At 35.5% G+C, this 18,137-nt stretch overlaps 1 protein-coding gene across 6 annotated transcripts in view; it reads left to right on the top strand.

The window, feature by feature from the left end:
• The window catches only part of C2H8orf34 (chromosome 2 C8orf34 homolog), a 188,309-nt gene that overhangs the window by 108,194 nt on the left and 61,978 nt on the right, over nucleotides 1–18,137 (top strand). For all 6 annotated transcript variants that reach the window (XM_068672046.1, XM_068672047.1, XM_068672045.1 and 3 more), the window contains one exon: nucleotides 5,669–5,804. In XM_068672046.1, coding sequence (XP_068528147.1) covers nucleotides 5,669–5,804 — 136 coding nt within the window. The remainder of the gene's footprint in view (nucleotides 1–5,668; nucleotides 5,805–18,137) is intronic.

Below are 18,137 nucleotides of genomic sequence, written 5' to 3' on the forward strand. Positions count from 1 at the left end.
GAATGTGATATAACAAGTGAAATATTCAAATTTTTATTTTATTGGAAATATAGAAATAATGACCATGCTCCAATTAATATTACATTCCCTTTATTGTAAAAATAAAGCATGGTATAAAAACTACATGATGGTTTGGGCCAGTGTACTTGAAATTGCTATTGGGTTGAGTAACAGTGTTATATGGTCAGTTACTGTTGCTGTCGGGGACAGTTGTTTGCAGGGGTTATTTGGTGCTGCTAGATCCTTTGTCCTTGGATGCCCAGTAGGGAATAATAAGTGAGTGCAATGCCAGTCCTTTTCAACTGCGGACACTTTCCCATTTAAACAAAATGATACTATAATGTTGCATCCAGTGAGTGGCTTGGGCAGCTGGGAGATCCAAGACTTGTTTTCTAAACTTAATTTGCCTGATTTGGAGCAAGAGACTGAAGCTCAGACACCCTACATCTTAGAAATGCTCTCATCCCCTAAAGCAGTGCTCTGACAGTCTTACCTGCAAATAATATGGTTTTTGTAGTAAACAAATGTTCTTCATGTGGAAAAAGGGAAGGTAACTAGGAGATTGAGTCTGTGGGCCAGTTCTTTTTGTATTTATCTAAGACATCAAAGTGTGCTCTAATGAAAATAGGATAACTTCATCAGAAAAGGCTACCTCATATATTAAGTCTAGTCCCAGCTTAAAATAGGAAGATTGAGAAACTGAAGAGAGTTCTCTCTCTCTTGCTAATTAAAAGTGAGAACTCTAATCACTGATCCATTTTCTCTTTCAAGATATATGAAAACTATATTGCTTTCTACAGCACCCGTTTTGTTGGTTGGTTGGTTTTGACTGTGGGGTAGATTTCTGCTAAATTGGCAAATGATACAGGTTGAGGTGGACATGCAAATTCAGGGTCTTAGCAGAATCAGGTTTCAAATAATTTTGCTTGCATCCAACAGTGGAAGCACAAATATGTATGGAATTTATTTTCAACTTCAGATACTTATAAAATAAGATGTCTTCAGAAAATTGTGTTCAGGAACCTAAAATGGCTTGTAGGAGAGAAAGTCTTTTGACAGATCTATTTGGGACGATGTTTGCATCAGCTGTCTGTGGCAAAGGTCTGACTGAGTGAAATTCTGATGTTTTGAAGGTGTTAATGGGAAGACATTAGAAAAAACACCATTGTCTGCTTTATAACCTCAAACAGATTAGTAAGAGGAAACAAAGTGAAATGTTCTGTAGCTAGTGTATTGCACAAGATAACTCCAGTATTCCTTTGGTTGAAGTAAATGATTAAACATAACTTTCAGGAGTGGCACATTACACCTTCTAGATTAATGGTTCTCCTCTGTTTTGAAGCTTAAATCCTGCATGTTCCAACGATTCTTTTGGAATTAAGGTGGGATTTTTATTGGGCTCTGTTGATATTGGTAAGAAAAATTATCCAAAGCAGAGATGATTGGTTAACATAATATAAAACATACAAGTATGATATGCAAAGTATCAGAAATTCCTTGAACATGAGTAGATCTATTACATGAAGTAGATTTTATCTTTATTTATTTATTTTTATGAGAATACCAGAGCATATTAAGAGTCTGTCCTTTAGCCAACAATTTGTGACAAATCAATGCCATCTATGGACAATACATCAATGTCTGTCCTGACGTAAGAACACTGCCTTGAGAAATTCATTGCTACAGAGAAAAAGCCATTATTTTAGCAATGCATCAGAATTGACTGGTAGCCTGCAGGAACATAAATCAGGATTCATTATCATATTGCCTCTCACATGAAAACATTTATTGCCTTTCTAAGCATTAGACTGAACAGAAAAACCTTTAGCAGTCATTATCTCTCTAAAGATGAATCAGGACTTTTTCAAGCTCTGCACCTTATACGTCTTAAATTACTCCTGGGAAATTATGGCATTTAATGATGGAGGAAAGAGGCAAAAATGGTTGAATCATATCAAACAGTGTAGCACAGAACTGTATTATGTGAGCCTTCTATGCAACTGAACTTTTACCATGTTTAGCAAGGGGTTTGTGCAAGAGCAGCTCTGGCCCTAACATGAAAGCTTTGAGAGTCTTCTAGAAACTTGTAAGAGGATTGCACACCCTCTTATCCCAAGACATTAAACAATCTGGAATGGATTCTAGAATACTTGGCATCACTGCCTCTTTCCTCTCCCCAGCTCCTCCTCCCCAAAATGAAAGGAAATAAATAATTATGAGCAACATCCTATTTAAAAATAGTTACCTGATTACTGAGACATGTTCTTGTTTAGCTGAAATAGATACCCTTTCCCCCTTCCCTTTGTTGATGAAACTTGCCTATAAAAAATCACAAAGAATTTAGCTTAGTGCAGCATTATTATTAATATAGAAAACATCTGGTTCAGTGCTATGCTTTATTACACTTGTGATCTTTATCTCACTTTTAAGCATTTTTTAAGCATGTGTATTGTTATGGCAATGCATGAAGATTGCAGCTCTGTAAATTTATTTTGTTGAATCACTGATTTGAGGGAAAAATAAAAAGTATTGTTTGTTTTGTAGTTTTTTGTTTTGTTTTGGTTTTACAATGTAGGACATATTTAATGAAATGTTATAGGACCAATGTTGGGCCTTCGTATGCCCTATTCATACAGAAAATTGCATAGAAATAACATTAAATGGAAGAAATACAGTGCACGGTCTTGCATTGAAATAATACGTTTTTATTAGTACAAGTGAGATTGAGTCTTATTCTATTTCTCATTTACTCAAACTTCCAGCCTATCACTGTACAAAGATAGGAAACAATTTCCTAAGGATTTGACAGTTTTCACAGTGTTCCTGTCCTCTGTCACAGAAGCAATCATCAACTGGCTTTTTTTTTATCTCTTTTTCTCAGTGAATTACCTCACTGCTGCTCAATAAAATCACTGAACTGCTCAGCTATATCATCACTAGTTGGTCTAGCAAAGAATACAAAGAAAGAGAAAAGATTCAGTGTTCCAGGCCCTGTAACTGAATTGACTTCTTAATGCAATCCTTTTTTTTTGCTGAGATTGATGCTTTCCAATATTACACAGAAACATTTGAACCTTTGGAAACCTATTTTTGTTATTCTTAAAATACATTACTGCATTCAGTGTTAAGATTCATTTTAAAACATTCCTATTTAGGAATTCCTCTGCAAAACATGCAGCAATTGTTTAACCAAATTGCTTAATTTGTTCTTTATATATGTATAGACATAATATATATATACTGTTTAATACTAAAATTATTGCATTTTTATTTTAATTTTATTTATTTATTTGTTTGTTTGTTTTTAGTAAGGGACTATAATGGATGTGGTCAGTCAGAAAGATTGCCAGATGACATGTAAACTAACCCACAGCTTGAAAATTCCCATCAAATTTATGGCTGTTGGGAACCAGGCAGCTTCTTGAAGCTCAATTGAGCTTCAAGAAAGTGAAAAAGACTGATATCTGCTCTGTAAATCAGAGGCATGTAGAAGAATCTGAAAACATTCAATACTGAGGCAGAAGTGCGGTAATCAAAATTAAATCAAAGAATGCAGATTTTATTTGGATTTGGAGGATGGAATTATACTTCTTTGATAGGAATATTAATAGCTTTTTGGTGCTTTTTATTTTTCTAAATCTGCACTTCAGTGTACAGATTACTTCTATCGGGCTAACAGCATATGACAATATACCAGTCCTACAAAATCATCTGCGAACTTGTCTGTCAGCTGCAGCTGTAGGTACGTCTGAAATTGAAGTTACTTGCATGAAGTTTCACTTACTTTTCTCTTGAGATAAAAATGGTAAGTGTTGCCTAAAAATGTAAAAATGAAATTATTTTGATATACAGAGTCAAATATAAAAGGTATGGTAGAGGGCAGCCTATGTTATTGTTCAATTGAAACAGTCTTAGTAGTCGTCAGAAAGCCAAAAGTTAATCAAGCAGAGAACAGTTGAAAACCTCATTTAAAGAAATCACATCTGTTCATGGGGAAAAAGAATGAGGCATATGCTTCAATTTCATTTAAACTGTAATGCGTCCAGTGGTTTACATCTGTTAAAAAATATGGAACTTTTCACACATCTTTAAAACACAATTAAACATTATTTATTTTAATACATAATATATTCCAAATATGTAATGCTTTCTCTGAAATGACTCGTAGATGATTGATTTTATAATTCTTTATCATATAGCTTTCCAAGTCCTTTGAATATATAAAATTTTAGATAAAGTTTGAAGGAAAAGTTGTGGAAACGGATGCCAGAAAATTCAGTGGAACTGTCAATTTATATATCCAAGACAAGGAATTTTGGGAGGGGAAGAGCTTTCTTAAGCAGCAGAAGCATCACAGATAAGAAAATCTAGTTCAAGCACTTCAGTGACAAGAAATTAAAGTTTAGTCTTGATGTTCTTTCTTTTTATTACCATGATCAATGGATATTGTTTACTGAAATGGATGTATCCCCAAAAGAGTATGGTTAACATGACATGATCCTGCCAATCTGACCATACCGGTACCACATTATGTATCTATAATGACTGTTTGTGTATTTTAAATTTCAGTTGAATATAGCTTCTGATTTTAAAATTCTCCATGACATTTCCCTATCTGATTCCAGGATCTAAAGTCTGCCTTTGCACACTTTCTGCTTCACTTGTATTCTTTAACATCTGGTTTCTTTTGTAGACATAAATATATGAAAATGTATACGTATACATTATCTGGAAGATTTTAATTAGATGATTGCATACTGTATACCACAAGTCACATGCATTAGTCAGTACATGAAATGGTTGGTGCTCATTCAATGGCAACTAGTCAGTGCTTTGTTCGTTTATTTTTCAGCTAGAATCTAATTGAATTATAAACAATTTTACGTAGTGCTTTATGGATACAGTAGGTATACATAATATGCCAATTTTATATGTTAGTAAAAAATAAATAGATTATGTTAAGAATGTCCTGACTGTAAACCAAGAGATTTCATTTACATTCTAACTCAGCTACACAATTCCAGAATGATCTGGGGCAAACAGTTCTCCAAGAGCCTCAGCTGTCTTCCTGCAAAGCGGGAGTGATTTTACAATAGTATAAAATCTAGTTATTATTATTTGTTGCTGATGCAGCAATATGGTAGTTATAAATACATGGTCTCTTTTGATGTGATATATGTATCTATTTTCCATTTTGGGGAGTTTAGTACTTTCATCTTAGTAATACTGTTTCATTGCCAAGTGAATAGATAACAATAATAATAAAAAATCAGAAGAGAATCATACATTCAAAAAAACAAAGTTTTCTCTTCAATGTGGATCCCTGTTTCAAATAAAGGTATTGGACAGCATCTCTTCACAAAGCAATTGACAAGTGTTGTCTGTTTTATACATGAATTTGAAAAATAAAGATTAAAAAATAGGCAGTCTGAAGTGGAAATGCTAATATTTTTGAATGAACCCCTGTCAATACAACAGGATACTAATACATATATGAATAAAAATACTCTGAAGTGTTTTTTCTTAGTGTTATTCAAATAACTGTGTGTGATTTCTTCCTGATTTTTGAGTTGTTACATTGTTAAGTGATCCTGCCAAATACATTCTGCAGGTGCAGAATAAATAACTTTATTGCTACAAAATTTAAGCATATTCTGTTTTGTTGCAGAGGATCTTGATGATCTAAGAATGGAAGGAGTAACAAGTCTGATGTCTTCTGGGAGCAAATTCAATCAAACTAGAAGTGCTCATCCTGCTGAGCCTCAAGCAAAGGTCACATTGAATATCTGTGCAAGATGTGCCAGGTAAAAAGCAAAAACATATCATACTACTAATAAATTATTTTCCCTAGGTTTTCAGATATGTATTGTGGTGGTGGTGACCTCTCCTGTGCTAAGGGGAATAAAAAGAGACAAAAAAAAAAAAAAAGGAAAAGAAAAAGAACAAAGAAAAATTACTTACTAAATTACTACCCTATAACCTCTGGCATCTGGGTTGGGCAACTTATGTTTATGCTTGATATGTCGCATCAACAATGAATCAAAGAACATAGTTAGTCTGAGGCCTTACTTCACAGCTTGAAACTATTTTAAGCCTTTCTGTCTCTGAATTTCATTAGTTATTTGAGCTTCTGTGGTTTTCCAAGGGATGAATCAGGGAATTTAAAGGTTCAAATCCAATTTGAAAAGCACCTGTATAAATGGAGATTTAGTTGCACAGGTGCAGTCCAGGATTTCAAATAGCTGCTTCTTAGCACTTTATAATCTCATCCTGTTTCACCTCTGAGAAATGATTTAATCAGGTTGAACCCCTTTTGATTTTGACAGCTGGAAATAATTCTTGCATTTACAGTATGGGGGCCAAATAAACAGGTTGGTATTCCTGTAGCCAAGTCAACTTGAGAATGCAACACTAACAGAAACCCCTTAAATTTCCAAGATGCATTCTTCTATGTAGACAAAAGCTCATTTGGTGAAAGGATTTAAGCCTGTTTAAATGACAAAACTAGCCTTCTCACCCTTCTGTTAATGGTTCAGATTAGCAAGAACAATACAGAGGCATGCCAATTTTATCTGCCTGCCTTTGCCAATGGCTGCTCCATTGTGTAGTTTGAGAGGGGATTAGCTGCTTGTAAATAAAAAGCAACCTGTGGTGAAATTAAGTCAAAAGTTTGGCCATATGCCACCCTACGTTTCTACTTTTTTTTTTTTTTTTTTTTTTTTTTTTTCCCCACTGTTTTGCTTGTAAATTACTACTTTTAAAAGGTACTTATTTAGAAAGAGGGTCTCCAAAACCTTTTCTGATGGTCTGGGAGCACAACTATGGGCATGCTGAATCACCCGTTCAGTAGCATCTCTTTAGCACTGTCATGGAGCCTTAGAGGAGATTCATTTCCCAGTTTGCTAGAGCAGCAGTGGCAAGATGGCCTTGTAATACCAGGGAGTTTTGCTGTTAACGGTGTGGCTTTAAGAAAAGAGCAAACACGCTAGTAGTGGGATTCATCCCAATTCACTAGAAGCAAACTGCTTATGTTGTAAAATGTTTCCAAACAACTAGCTACATGAAAGTATGGCACCTTTTTTCCACTGGCATCAGTTGTCCATGGATTAACAAGTAGAAAGGTAAGGAAAACAGAAATGTAAAGTTTCGACGTGGTCTTTTTGAATTTATACAAAGTCTTGTATGGATTACTATGAAGGTTAATTAAATTTTAAATTACCTAAAGTAGCTCCTAACAGCAGGTGTCAAAAATACTATATATCCTCTCAATCCTGCACACCAGGGAACAAAGGATTGAGCTCTTGAGCCAAACCCAGCAACCTGGCTATTGTCCTTTAACTGGCTGTACTATATGACTCTGCAGTCTGAAATATGAGTTGCAAGAGAAAGATCTCATAAAAGCCCCTTTTCTTACTTCACTCTCATTATGAAAGAATGCAAAGCAGTGTTTTATGTCATCTGCAGAGCTTTATGTAGCTCCCTACCCTGTTTAATGAAGTTAGGGAGGAACTAGATGATACCTACTTGTCTCTGTTTCTTTTCACTCTTGTTGCAGTTCAGCAGATTCTTTAAACTTCTGAAGTATCAAAATATAGACCATCAGATCATTAACATTGGATATTTAAAGAGAGAATTGGGTATTGCTGTTGTATTCAGTTGTGAGGAAACTAGCATTTATTCTTCAAGATGAAGAAATCTATTGATTCTTTTTGAACATTCCATACTATTTACTCACTTTGAGAACACCTTTCCCATCTTCAAGACAGCTGTCAGTACAGTTAGCTCTGTCCTGTTGGTACCTCCATAGTGCATTTGTCCAGTGCTTTCTCACAACAGTTATAGTAGAGCACGGAGAGAACTGCTTGAAGCAAATGGCTTCAGGAACATAAAGATATATATTTTTTCTGTTTACTTCCACGAGGAATTCAATTTGCTGTTACACTGTGATATAGCCATTGAAAATACCATGTTATAAAACCAGAACCTGAGCACTTGGGTCACCTCTGTAGAGGTCCCTCTGTGTTGGCATTTATCTCCATTGTTATGTAAAAGCCTAGTATTTATTTTAAGGTCATAATACAGAACATATTAGTATATTTGTTTTGGAAATTATGTTTTCATTTTTTTCATGTCCTTTAAGTAAACTTATGTGCTGTACTGTACATGTATGAAAACGATTAAATTTGATTTTAGGCACATTTTAATACAATTGAAAAAGAAGTCAGTATAAGTTGTTGCTACGCATACTTCTAGCTACAATTAAACAGATGTCTTTCCTCTTAATTTTACTCCCTTTTTTTCATTGTGTAAACTGATTTGAGATGAATGGACCTATTAATGCCGGCGGGGATTCTGTAGATAATAGGACTTGTCAAATCAGACTACCAAATCATGTTTACTGCAGGTATTTTGGCTGTCTGTAGGAAGAATATGACTTTTTACCTCAGATATGATTGTCAGTGTTCCAGATGTTAAGAAACATTCTTGGCTCCGACAAAAGTTTAATTTTACTTTTGTATTTGCATAATGCTAGCTCTGTCACCTTTCCCTTTCCCCCCTTTCCCTTTCCCCCCTTTCCCTTTCCCCCCTTTTCCCCTTTCCCTTTCCCCCCTTTCCCCCCTTTTCCCTTTTCCCCCTTTCCCTTTCCCTTTCCCTTTCCCTTTCCCTTTCCCTTTCCCTTTCCCTTTCCCTTTCCCTTTCCCTTTCCCTTTCCCTTTCCCTTTCCCTTTCCCTTTCCCTTTCCCCCCTTTCCCTTTCCCCCCTTTTCCCCTTTCCCTTTCCCCCCTTTCCCCCCTTTTCCCTTTTCCCCCTTTCCCTTTCCCTTTCCCTTTCCCTTTCCCTTTCCCTTTCCCTTTCCCTTTCCCTTTCCCTTTCCCTTTCCCTTTCCCTTTCCCTTTCCCTTTCCCTTTCCCTTTCCCTTTCCCTTTCCCTTTCCCTTTCCCTTTCCCTTTCCCTTTCCCTTTCCCTTTTTTCCTTTCTCATTTTCTTCCTTTTTCTTTTTTAATGTCCCACCCTGATTTTATTGTGCAGGCAAATTACCTTCTATTATACATCCTCCAGAAGTTTCCTCACTTCTTTGGACATGGTGGGTCTTTTCTGAGAGGCATCTAGACAGATGACTTCTGTCATCTAAGAAGGAGTTCCCTGGTACTTAAATAGATTACGTTAGTAGATTACGCCTGGGAGGAGTGCTTGGGTGCTTCATGCTGCTGAAGGCACCTGCAGTAAAGTACAGTGCAGCAATATGTCTTAACATTTTCATGGAGTCTATAGCTTCCTACAAATGGGCTAAACAAGGGAGTGCAGTGACTTGTGAGAAGTGTAGACTGAACCAGCTGTTTCCCTCATGCTGAAATATTTCTCATCAGACTTCATTTAGCTCTTCACTTACTGCTCAAATATACACGAAAATCAGGATCCAAATCCTGTTATGTAGTAAAAGGGGGAAAATATTAGCAGCTTCTGGTTTCCTGTTTCCTTGTCATTACAGCCTTGTTTCCCTGAGTCGCAACTAACATTTAGTTCAAGCTAGCATTAAATGTCCTACATAGCTGGTTTTCTATGACTTTCACTAAGCTGTTATTCTGCACAGTAACAGTTCTTCCCTTTGAACTCATCTCCGCTTTTTCTGATGCAGTGTTTAACACAGTATCAGAGGAAGATCTTAAAAAAGAATTCTAAATGGGAGTGGCTATAGGCAGAGTTATAAATCGGATTTGTTACAAAGCAAATTAAACACATTTTACATTGTGGGGAAAACCTGCAATGCAGCTGAGGCTCTGTATTTGGCAAAACATCCTCCCTAGCTTTAAGTCTCTCAGAAAAAAGTAAAAGTTTTTTCAAGAATTGTAAGAAATGAGAGAGTGAACAGAATTAGAAATATATATTTTTTTTCAAAATCAAGTTTTTTTAGAAACTAATATCTAACTGTGAATACTGATAATTTCAGATCATCTTCAAATAATAGATAGAGTTGTCACAGTCCATATTAGTAATTTTAACAAAAGCTAAAGCACTCCACCCAGAAATACAGGAGATAAAGATGTAGGATTCTTTCAAGCTATCACACCAAGTTGTTGTTGTTGTTTTTTTTTTTCAGTTTATGATTAAAACAATCATACAAACAACAACGATGACAACAACAAATACACAAAACCTCTGAAAAAAGGAAAAATAAAAGGAGGGTTTAATTCTCCTGGAGCATAAATAGGTTTGTAGGCTGGAATATAGCTGTAAGAAACAGAGAGCTTACTGTTTTCTGTATAGATGTTTCACACACGGTGAGCAAAATGCAGATGGATAACAGCTTTAAGAGGTTTTTCAAATGGGAAAGTAGCTGCAGAACAATGTTATTCCCATAGCTGCGCTTGGACTACAGAGAACATTAAGCAGCATATTAAGTCATCTAAATAAAAGGGTGACATCATTCACAAGGTAGAACAAAACAAGGTTCGTAGATACAGAAAAAAGGGGCTACAAAAATAACTGTGTGTGGAATGTTTGCTTCCTGCTATTTAGTCGGGAAAATTAGCAAAGACAATTTTAGTACAACTAATCTGGATTTAGATCATTTGAGCAAAGCATTTGTAATAAGAATTTCATCTTTGTCTAGGAGCACAGCTAGTTGGACTAACATGGAGAATAGACTGACCTATTCTGTAACACAATTTTGTGAATCCTTTCTCACATACAGGCAAAAGAAATGAATTCCAGGTTTGTTTGATGAGTCATAAGACACCCTCAAACATAAGCAAAACTCTTATGTATTAAACAAAGGTGTAAATGACAATTTGTAAAATCAAACAGCACTTCCATATTTTCTCACATCTTATGGTGTGCACATTGAGAGTTTTGCAAGACTTTGATCAGGCATAAGACGATATTAATTTACTACGGCCAATTGAATGAAGTTTAAGGTTTTTTTTTGTTTTTTTTTTTTTTTGAGGACCACCCATTAGCCTTGTATGCCCACTGCCATGCTCAAAAGTTAAATCTTGTTCTTGTGGAGTCTTGCCAATGCATTCCTGGAAGTAAGAAGCTTTTTGTTTTTAATAGCGCAAGGGCTGCATTCATTCTTCTTAACATCAATAGAATACAAAAAAGGGGTTGCATGTGATTAAAAAAGAAATAGGATTATAGAAAACATACTGTGCCACAAGCTTGAAGGCTTCTGAACAAGAATGTTGGGAAGGAGCACTAGTTGCATACAAATGTAAGTTTGAGATGCAATACATTTAGTTAATATATTTTTTTAAGATTAACTAGAGTGAAAGCACAATGTCCTAAGGCCTTTTATCATATTAGAGAAATCATATATATTGGTACAAACAAAATAAATCTATACATTAAAAAGTAGCATGGCTTTTCTACCAATCACCATTGGGATGTGGAGTACAGTTCAAGGTTAGTAACTTGTGTTGACAATGTAGGATAAATGAGGTGCTCTGTGCATGCTACCATTTACAGATCTTCTCTGAAAACATGGTTTGGATAAAGTATTCAAGAAGTCTCATGTCAGTTTGCCTTTGTAACAAATTTATTGTTGCCCTACTCATCATCTGTATCTAACTCCTTTTATTTGGTTTCCCCAACAAATCTTCAGGTTAGCTTGCTTATTTACGAAAGCCAGTCAACTTTTCTTTAATCAGTTGGATTTTTGGAATATTTTTTTATAAGTTTGCTTTTCTACAGCGTGGTCTTCACAACTTCCATGCGTACTTGGGATGTCATCAAATAAACATTGTACTATGTGAAATTAAAAGAATCACATGTGGATGCTCTGAACTAGCTGGAAGTTAAGCACATCTTCATGGCATACTGCCATAAGGACCATGAAAGTAGGGAGGAAAAGAGAAGAGAAATGAAGGAACCAGCTAGGGAAAAAAAAAAAAAAGAATCTGCCAAAGCCATGAAGTTCCATAAATTTGTCATAAACTGCAGAATAGTGTTTCAACAATTCAACAATTGTCTGAATTGGTCGTGATATATCTCTAGCAAATAACAGAAATAAATTGTTCGGTCAGGGAATTCTCTGGTGTTAATCTTAGACATTTTGGATTGCTACAGAGTAAGAGTGTATGGAGATGCTTTATAGAATCATACAATCATTAAGGTTGGAAAAGACCTCCAAAATCAACTGTCCAACTGTCTCCCAATCACCAATATTACCCACTAAACTCTGTCCCTGTGTATCACATCCAACCTTTCCTTAAACACCCCTAGGAACAATGACTCCACCATCTCCCTGGGCAACCTGGACTAATGCCTAACTACTCTTTCTGAGAAGAAATTTCTCCTAATATCCAACCTGAACCATCCCCTGGTGCAACTTGAGGACATTCCCTCTTGTCCTATGGAGCATCAGAATTATCTAAGTATAACAAAACTATAATACTAATGAGACCTGAGGTCTTTAAGCAGCATTTGCTGGAAAATTTGCTAATGAGCTGTGCAGAAAATAATGCCTGAAACTTGACAAGTGGATCTTATTTAACTAGTAAAAGCAGAAAAAATTGATTGTTGTGATTAGAGAAGAAACTGCTGTTAAACAAGGCATGTTACTGTATGTACTGTCTACAGACAACACTACTGAAACTTCAGACAACAAAGAGAGAAATTAATGACAGCAGATGCCTCTTTGAGAAAGATCATAAACACTAACAAATGACTGCATTTAGAAAGATGGGCTCTTGGAAGGCTTCCTCAAGGGAAGGGAGGAAGCCTACTGAGCTTCTTCAACTTCAGCTGTGCATTAGATCTCGTTTTTATTGTTTATGGTTAGTCTGCTCTCATTGTCATTGTACTCCCTGCACAGAAACCATTGGGGTGGCTGACTTGTCTTGTGAAATGGGATGAGTTCTCCTTCTTGTCTGGGTATGTAACCCCAGACTAATTCCATGTCTGAGGATGGGAAACTAGAGTCTGATGAAGTGAGATAAAGAAGAGGGGCAACCTCTGACAACACATACAGATGTAATAGATTCTGGAAAAAGGGAGGATGCAGAGTTTTCTGCTGGTATGTTTTTTACCAGGTGATCCAGGTTTATATTCTTCCAAATTAGACCAGACCAAGCAATCTACATAACCACAGAATGGCCGAGGTTGGAATGGACATCTGAAGATCATCTAGTCCAACCCCCCTGCCAAGCAAGATCACCAAGCATGTTGCACAGGATGGCATCCAGGCGGGTTTTGAATATCACCAGAGAAGGAGACTCCACAGCCTCTCTGGGCAGCTCTCTATCCCTGTAGAATTCTCCTGCCCTTTCAGCGAACTGCTGTTCAGTGTGAGTGTGAGGTCTTCTCTTCCAGGCTGAGCCATTTTGGTGTGTTACACTCCAAAAAAAAAAACAAACTGGAAAATGCATGCAGTACTAAAAGATGGTAAAACTCCATGTACTGCCCTTCGCTTATCCTGAGAATGCGTAATGTTACCTGGTATTTTGGTGAGATGGTAAAAGCCATGCCTACACTGAAAGGAAAATTTCTGCTCATGCAAAAATTCCTTAGCTGCTATGTGTCTTGTCAAAACTATACAGTTGACAACATATGCAGATGCTGTTTTAAAGGTGATTCAGGTGGATACATTTGCATAATTAGACTCATCACTTTAACTGCAGTGTTAACATAAACCAAGAAGTGATGGAATTAGATAGAATAGGACTTGATTACTGGGGTATGAAATATCTACTCCTAACAGAATTGGGAGTAAAGCCACTCCTAACAGAATTGGGAGTAAAGCCCTGTGTGTGTGACTTTAAAAGATGTCTTTAAATCCCCCCTTTTCTTTATAGACTTTACTTCTTAATTTAATGTTTTATGGAGAATAAGCTAAAAAAGGTGGATTCCATAACTAGACATGGAGATTTGAGGAGAATAAATTGTAATTGTAATTTAAATAAATAACAAATTAATTGTTAACATTCTTAAAATTTGAGAACAAATGACTTCAAAGTTTTTAGTGAAAAAAAATGTTTCCAAATTAAAGTGTTTGGTACAGATGTCATTTTGTGGGGAAAATTTTCTGATTGGAATTCATTCATGGACTGTTAAGAAGTTTGTCTTCAAATGTTACCAAAACTTTTGATTATGTATACATAATTTTTTCTTTCCTGTCTTGCATTTCATGTCTGTGTACTGTTTCTAAGTGGCTATTCTTAAAGAGGAAGTGCAAAACATTCCAGATGACTTGTGTTACCATTTTTCAATCTTTTCTCCTTTATTTTCTTTTTTGTAACCTTAATTTTATTGGACCTCCTGTTTGAAAGAGATGAATTTCCCTCATGATTGTTTGTGCTAGCTTCACAGACCTTGTCCTATGTTTTCCAAACAGTTTAAGTGTTTAATTTGCATCTTTTTCCTTTTAAGAGTTGAAAATCAGGCTGGATATCAGGAAAAGGTTCTTCACCAAGAGAGTGGTCAGGCACTGGAACAGGCTTCCCAGGGCAGTGGTCATGGTACTGAGCCTGCCAAAGTTCAAGAAGCTTTCGGAAAATGCTCTCAAACACATGGTCTGATTTTTTTTTTTTTTTTTTTTCTGGGTGGTCCTTTGAGGACCCATGAGTTGGACTCAATGATCCTTGTAGGTCCCTTCCAACTATGATTCTAAAATAAATTAATGAAACTATATAGAATAGTGCTTTATAACTTTTTGAAATTTCCCTTGATTTTGGAGAATTATGGAGAAAAACTTACATTTCCTTTTGCTACTTAGAAAAAAAAAATAGGAAAACTAAAAGGATTGTGAAAAAAAGAAAATAAATGTGCTGAAAAACAGGCAAAAAAAAATTAGTCACAAGAGTTTATCTTTTTTGCTGAGTTGAATCTGGGCAGTGATCAGTTTCCTCAGGCTTGAAGTGTAAAAACAAACAAACAAAACAACACAATTGTCTCCTCTTTATCTCTACTGGATTTTGTCAGTGTTAAATACAGCTAAAATAAGCCACTTCATCTTTACTTTTCTGGAATCGTATACCAATATATATTGGCATATATACCACATGGTATACCATCTTATTTGTTCTTCTACGAAAATAGAAAAACACTGAAGAGCAAAAGAACCTAGGAAAAGTTTTTACTCGTCCTAGTGGTTACTCAGAGACAAACAGCAAAAATGGAATTTTAAGAGTTAGTAGGTCAATGTGCTAAATTTTCAGGGTAACACATTCATTTGTCTTTTATGCAGGCATTGCCTAGTCTTTCACTGGATGGTGTTTCTTTTGGACATCTTACTATATGCAAAATTGAGAATTTCTGTTTCATTTCAAATGATGCTTTTTTTTTCTGTCTTTTTTTTTTTTTTTTTGAGTTCTTAGATCTAAGATTTACTTCTGAAATGCACAAGATATTATCACTTTTAATCACAAATCTTAATTAATTTCATGGCAAACTCTGAATGAATTAGTGTTTTAAAAGAATGACCAAGGTCTCATTATTTTCAAAATCTTTACTGTGAGAAAGGAACAAGACAGGAGATTTATATCAAGTGCTTAGACAGAAATTCTGGGTGAAACAGGCTTTTTTCCTCCCTCTTTGTTTGGCAAATCCACCAAGCAATAATTTCGAACCTACCTGAAGTAATAAATACTGTGAAAAATACTGTCTGTTATCAAGAATTATATAAGCTGTGAAGAAACCACTATTTTCAGATGAAGCATATATCGCTTTAAAAGGAACAGTGGATATCAGTGTCCTTGCATGACATAGTGTTTTCAGAGATGACTGATTTTTATATAACAGCTGATTTTTATTTAACAGCTCTTTAATTCCTTAATTCCTTAAAGGCTGCACGTGTAGGGTAGACTTGTTTTTGACATAAATAACTATCAGACTGTACATGGGAAATGGAAGAATTCTGTCTGAAGAAAGATAAGCGTTTGCACGTTTGTGAAAACAGATTGGTGTACTTGAAATATACTTGAAATATAGTAAGTACATAAAATTTACGTGGAAATTACGTCTTGTACATACATACTAATGCATTGTTCCTATGATAGAACTGCTTTAGTCAATGTGGCATTTAGTGCAAGGGGTTAACCTGAAGATAGCCCTACTGTAACTGTAACTTCACTGACAGGGAATAGTATCTGGTTTTGGTTCTCTAGGCAAAATACAGTATAAGATTCTGTGAATTAATGACGTGTCACATCTTTTCAAAGAACTATTGGTAGCTGTAGTTATATTGACTTTATTATTATTATTATTTTTTCTTAATATCAGGCTGCTTGTGAAAGATAGAACTGGAATGACAGGGTTGGTAAACTTGTAAACATTTTTTAAGATGCTGTTAAATAATCCTAAGGAAAGTAGACTTTAAGGACTTTTTATTTCTTTTGAATGTGCTAGTCTTGATCTGCAGTAGTGTAAGCAGTAGGAACATATTTGAAAATGAAATTGAGAGTACTTTCTGTTTGCCTGGTCCTGAAAATTGTTGTACTGTCTGTTAATAGAGGGTGACATCCATATCGTCCTGTCCTTCATTTGTAGAACTCTTTTTCTTTTCACTGACAAAACACACTTAGCCCTGCTGCAATAACTTAAAAAGCCCAAGGCTTTCCCTCCTTTTCCCTCACCCTCTTTGATGTGTGCCTTGCAAGCTAATTCTTTATTGTGAAGGTTATAGATACTTTCTGTTTTATTCTACACTGTGATGTATATCAGCGATAGCAGTTGCTTGTGGATGAGAACAATATAGGGGGGAAACCAGCAGCTCATGAGCTTAGGGAAGCTTGTTGGTCATAATTTTAGGCTCTGGATAAGTGTTTAATATAGCTCTTAAAGACACACATGCACACACACATACAACTCTTTCACAAGTCCTGGAAAAAATGGTTCACAGGGGAAGAAAGAGTGTTAAGGCTGAAAGGACTGACAAAGACTGTAATTTTTCTCCTGTGAGATAATGGTTTGAAGCCAGCAGCAGATAAAAGATTGCCGTAAGAATGGCTTAATTCCCCATCTTGTAAAAGGATTAGATAATTCAGTCTCTTTATGGATTCCTTACTCTGGGAAATATATTTCCACTTTGGGTTCTCTTCAGAAATAGCTGCAGAGTGAACTTATTTAAATGCACAAAGACCTGCATTCAGGCATTTTGAAAAGGCAAACAGCACACAGAAAAGATTATTTTGCAGGCTGTATCAATGTATAAATTTGCTCAGCAAGTGAATATTCTAGTTTTACCAGCCAAAAATATTATGGATATGAATTATGTATTGGTGATATGGCAACTTTCCACAGAAGTCTTTGAAGAGTGACTGTAAAATAATGCTTTTAATTTGCAGAAAGAATGGACTACAACCAGAATCCATTTTTAACTGCAGCTTCTACGAATCTGCAAATCATTTGCTGTGTTTCAGTGTGCAACCACTAAGAAATAGTGTCCTTGAGTGAAAAAGTAAGAAACAGATTTTGATCCTTTTAGTATCAATGGAAATTGAGTTATTTTAGGTAAGGCTAAACGCTTTAGGTACCTTAGATCAAAAAATCTGAATGCTATATATCTGACAAAAACAGAACTGGTGATAGTAACAATGGACTCCTGCCTGTGAGCATTACACCACCCATTTAAAATGCATTTGAAGGAATTACAAATCTCAGTTGGAGAACATCCTGAATTTGTTACTGAATTTCCTACATTTTATTCAGAAATTTTGCTAAATACCTGTATTTATTCATGTGCTCGTAGAGTTTAATTTTGGAAATGTCTGCTTTCCTGGATAATGTTCTGCGGGATAATCCAATAGTCATCATGATTCATTTCTCTTCAATGCTGATGCTTCCTGTATTTTGTTCTATGCTGAAAACAGGAGCTATGACACTGATTTTTTAATATTACAAGGTGACATGTTGCAGAGCTTTCCCATTATTATTCGAAGCTTGAGAAGTGCCAGCCGCTCTCATAACTCACTGAATTCACAATCCTCTGTTATTTTCCCCATAGATCCAGGACATTTTTCTTCTGTAGTCTCTTCACTTGAAATTTGTATTAACTTCTTTCAAAACCTAATCTTCATTAGGAAGCTAGAGTATGTAGTTAAAACAGATGGAGAGTTTTACTAGCAAAAAAGTACTTTGCCTGTATATTGCTTAATAATATTTATTTAATAGAATATTGTCGTTATATTAACTGGTACAGT

The sequence above is a fragment of the Anas acuta genome, chromosome 2 (assembly GCF_963932015.1).
Source record: "Anas acuta chromosome 2, bAnaAcu1.1, whole genome shotgun sequence".
Classification (NCBI taxonomy): Eukaryota; Metazoa; Chordata; class Aves; order Anseriformes; family Anatidae; genus Anas; species Anas acuta.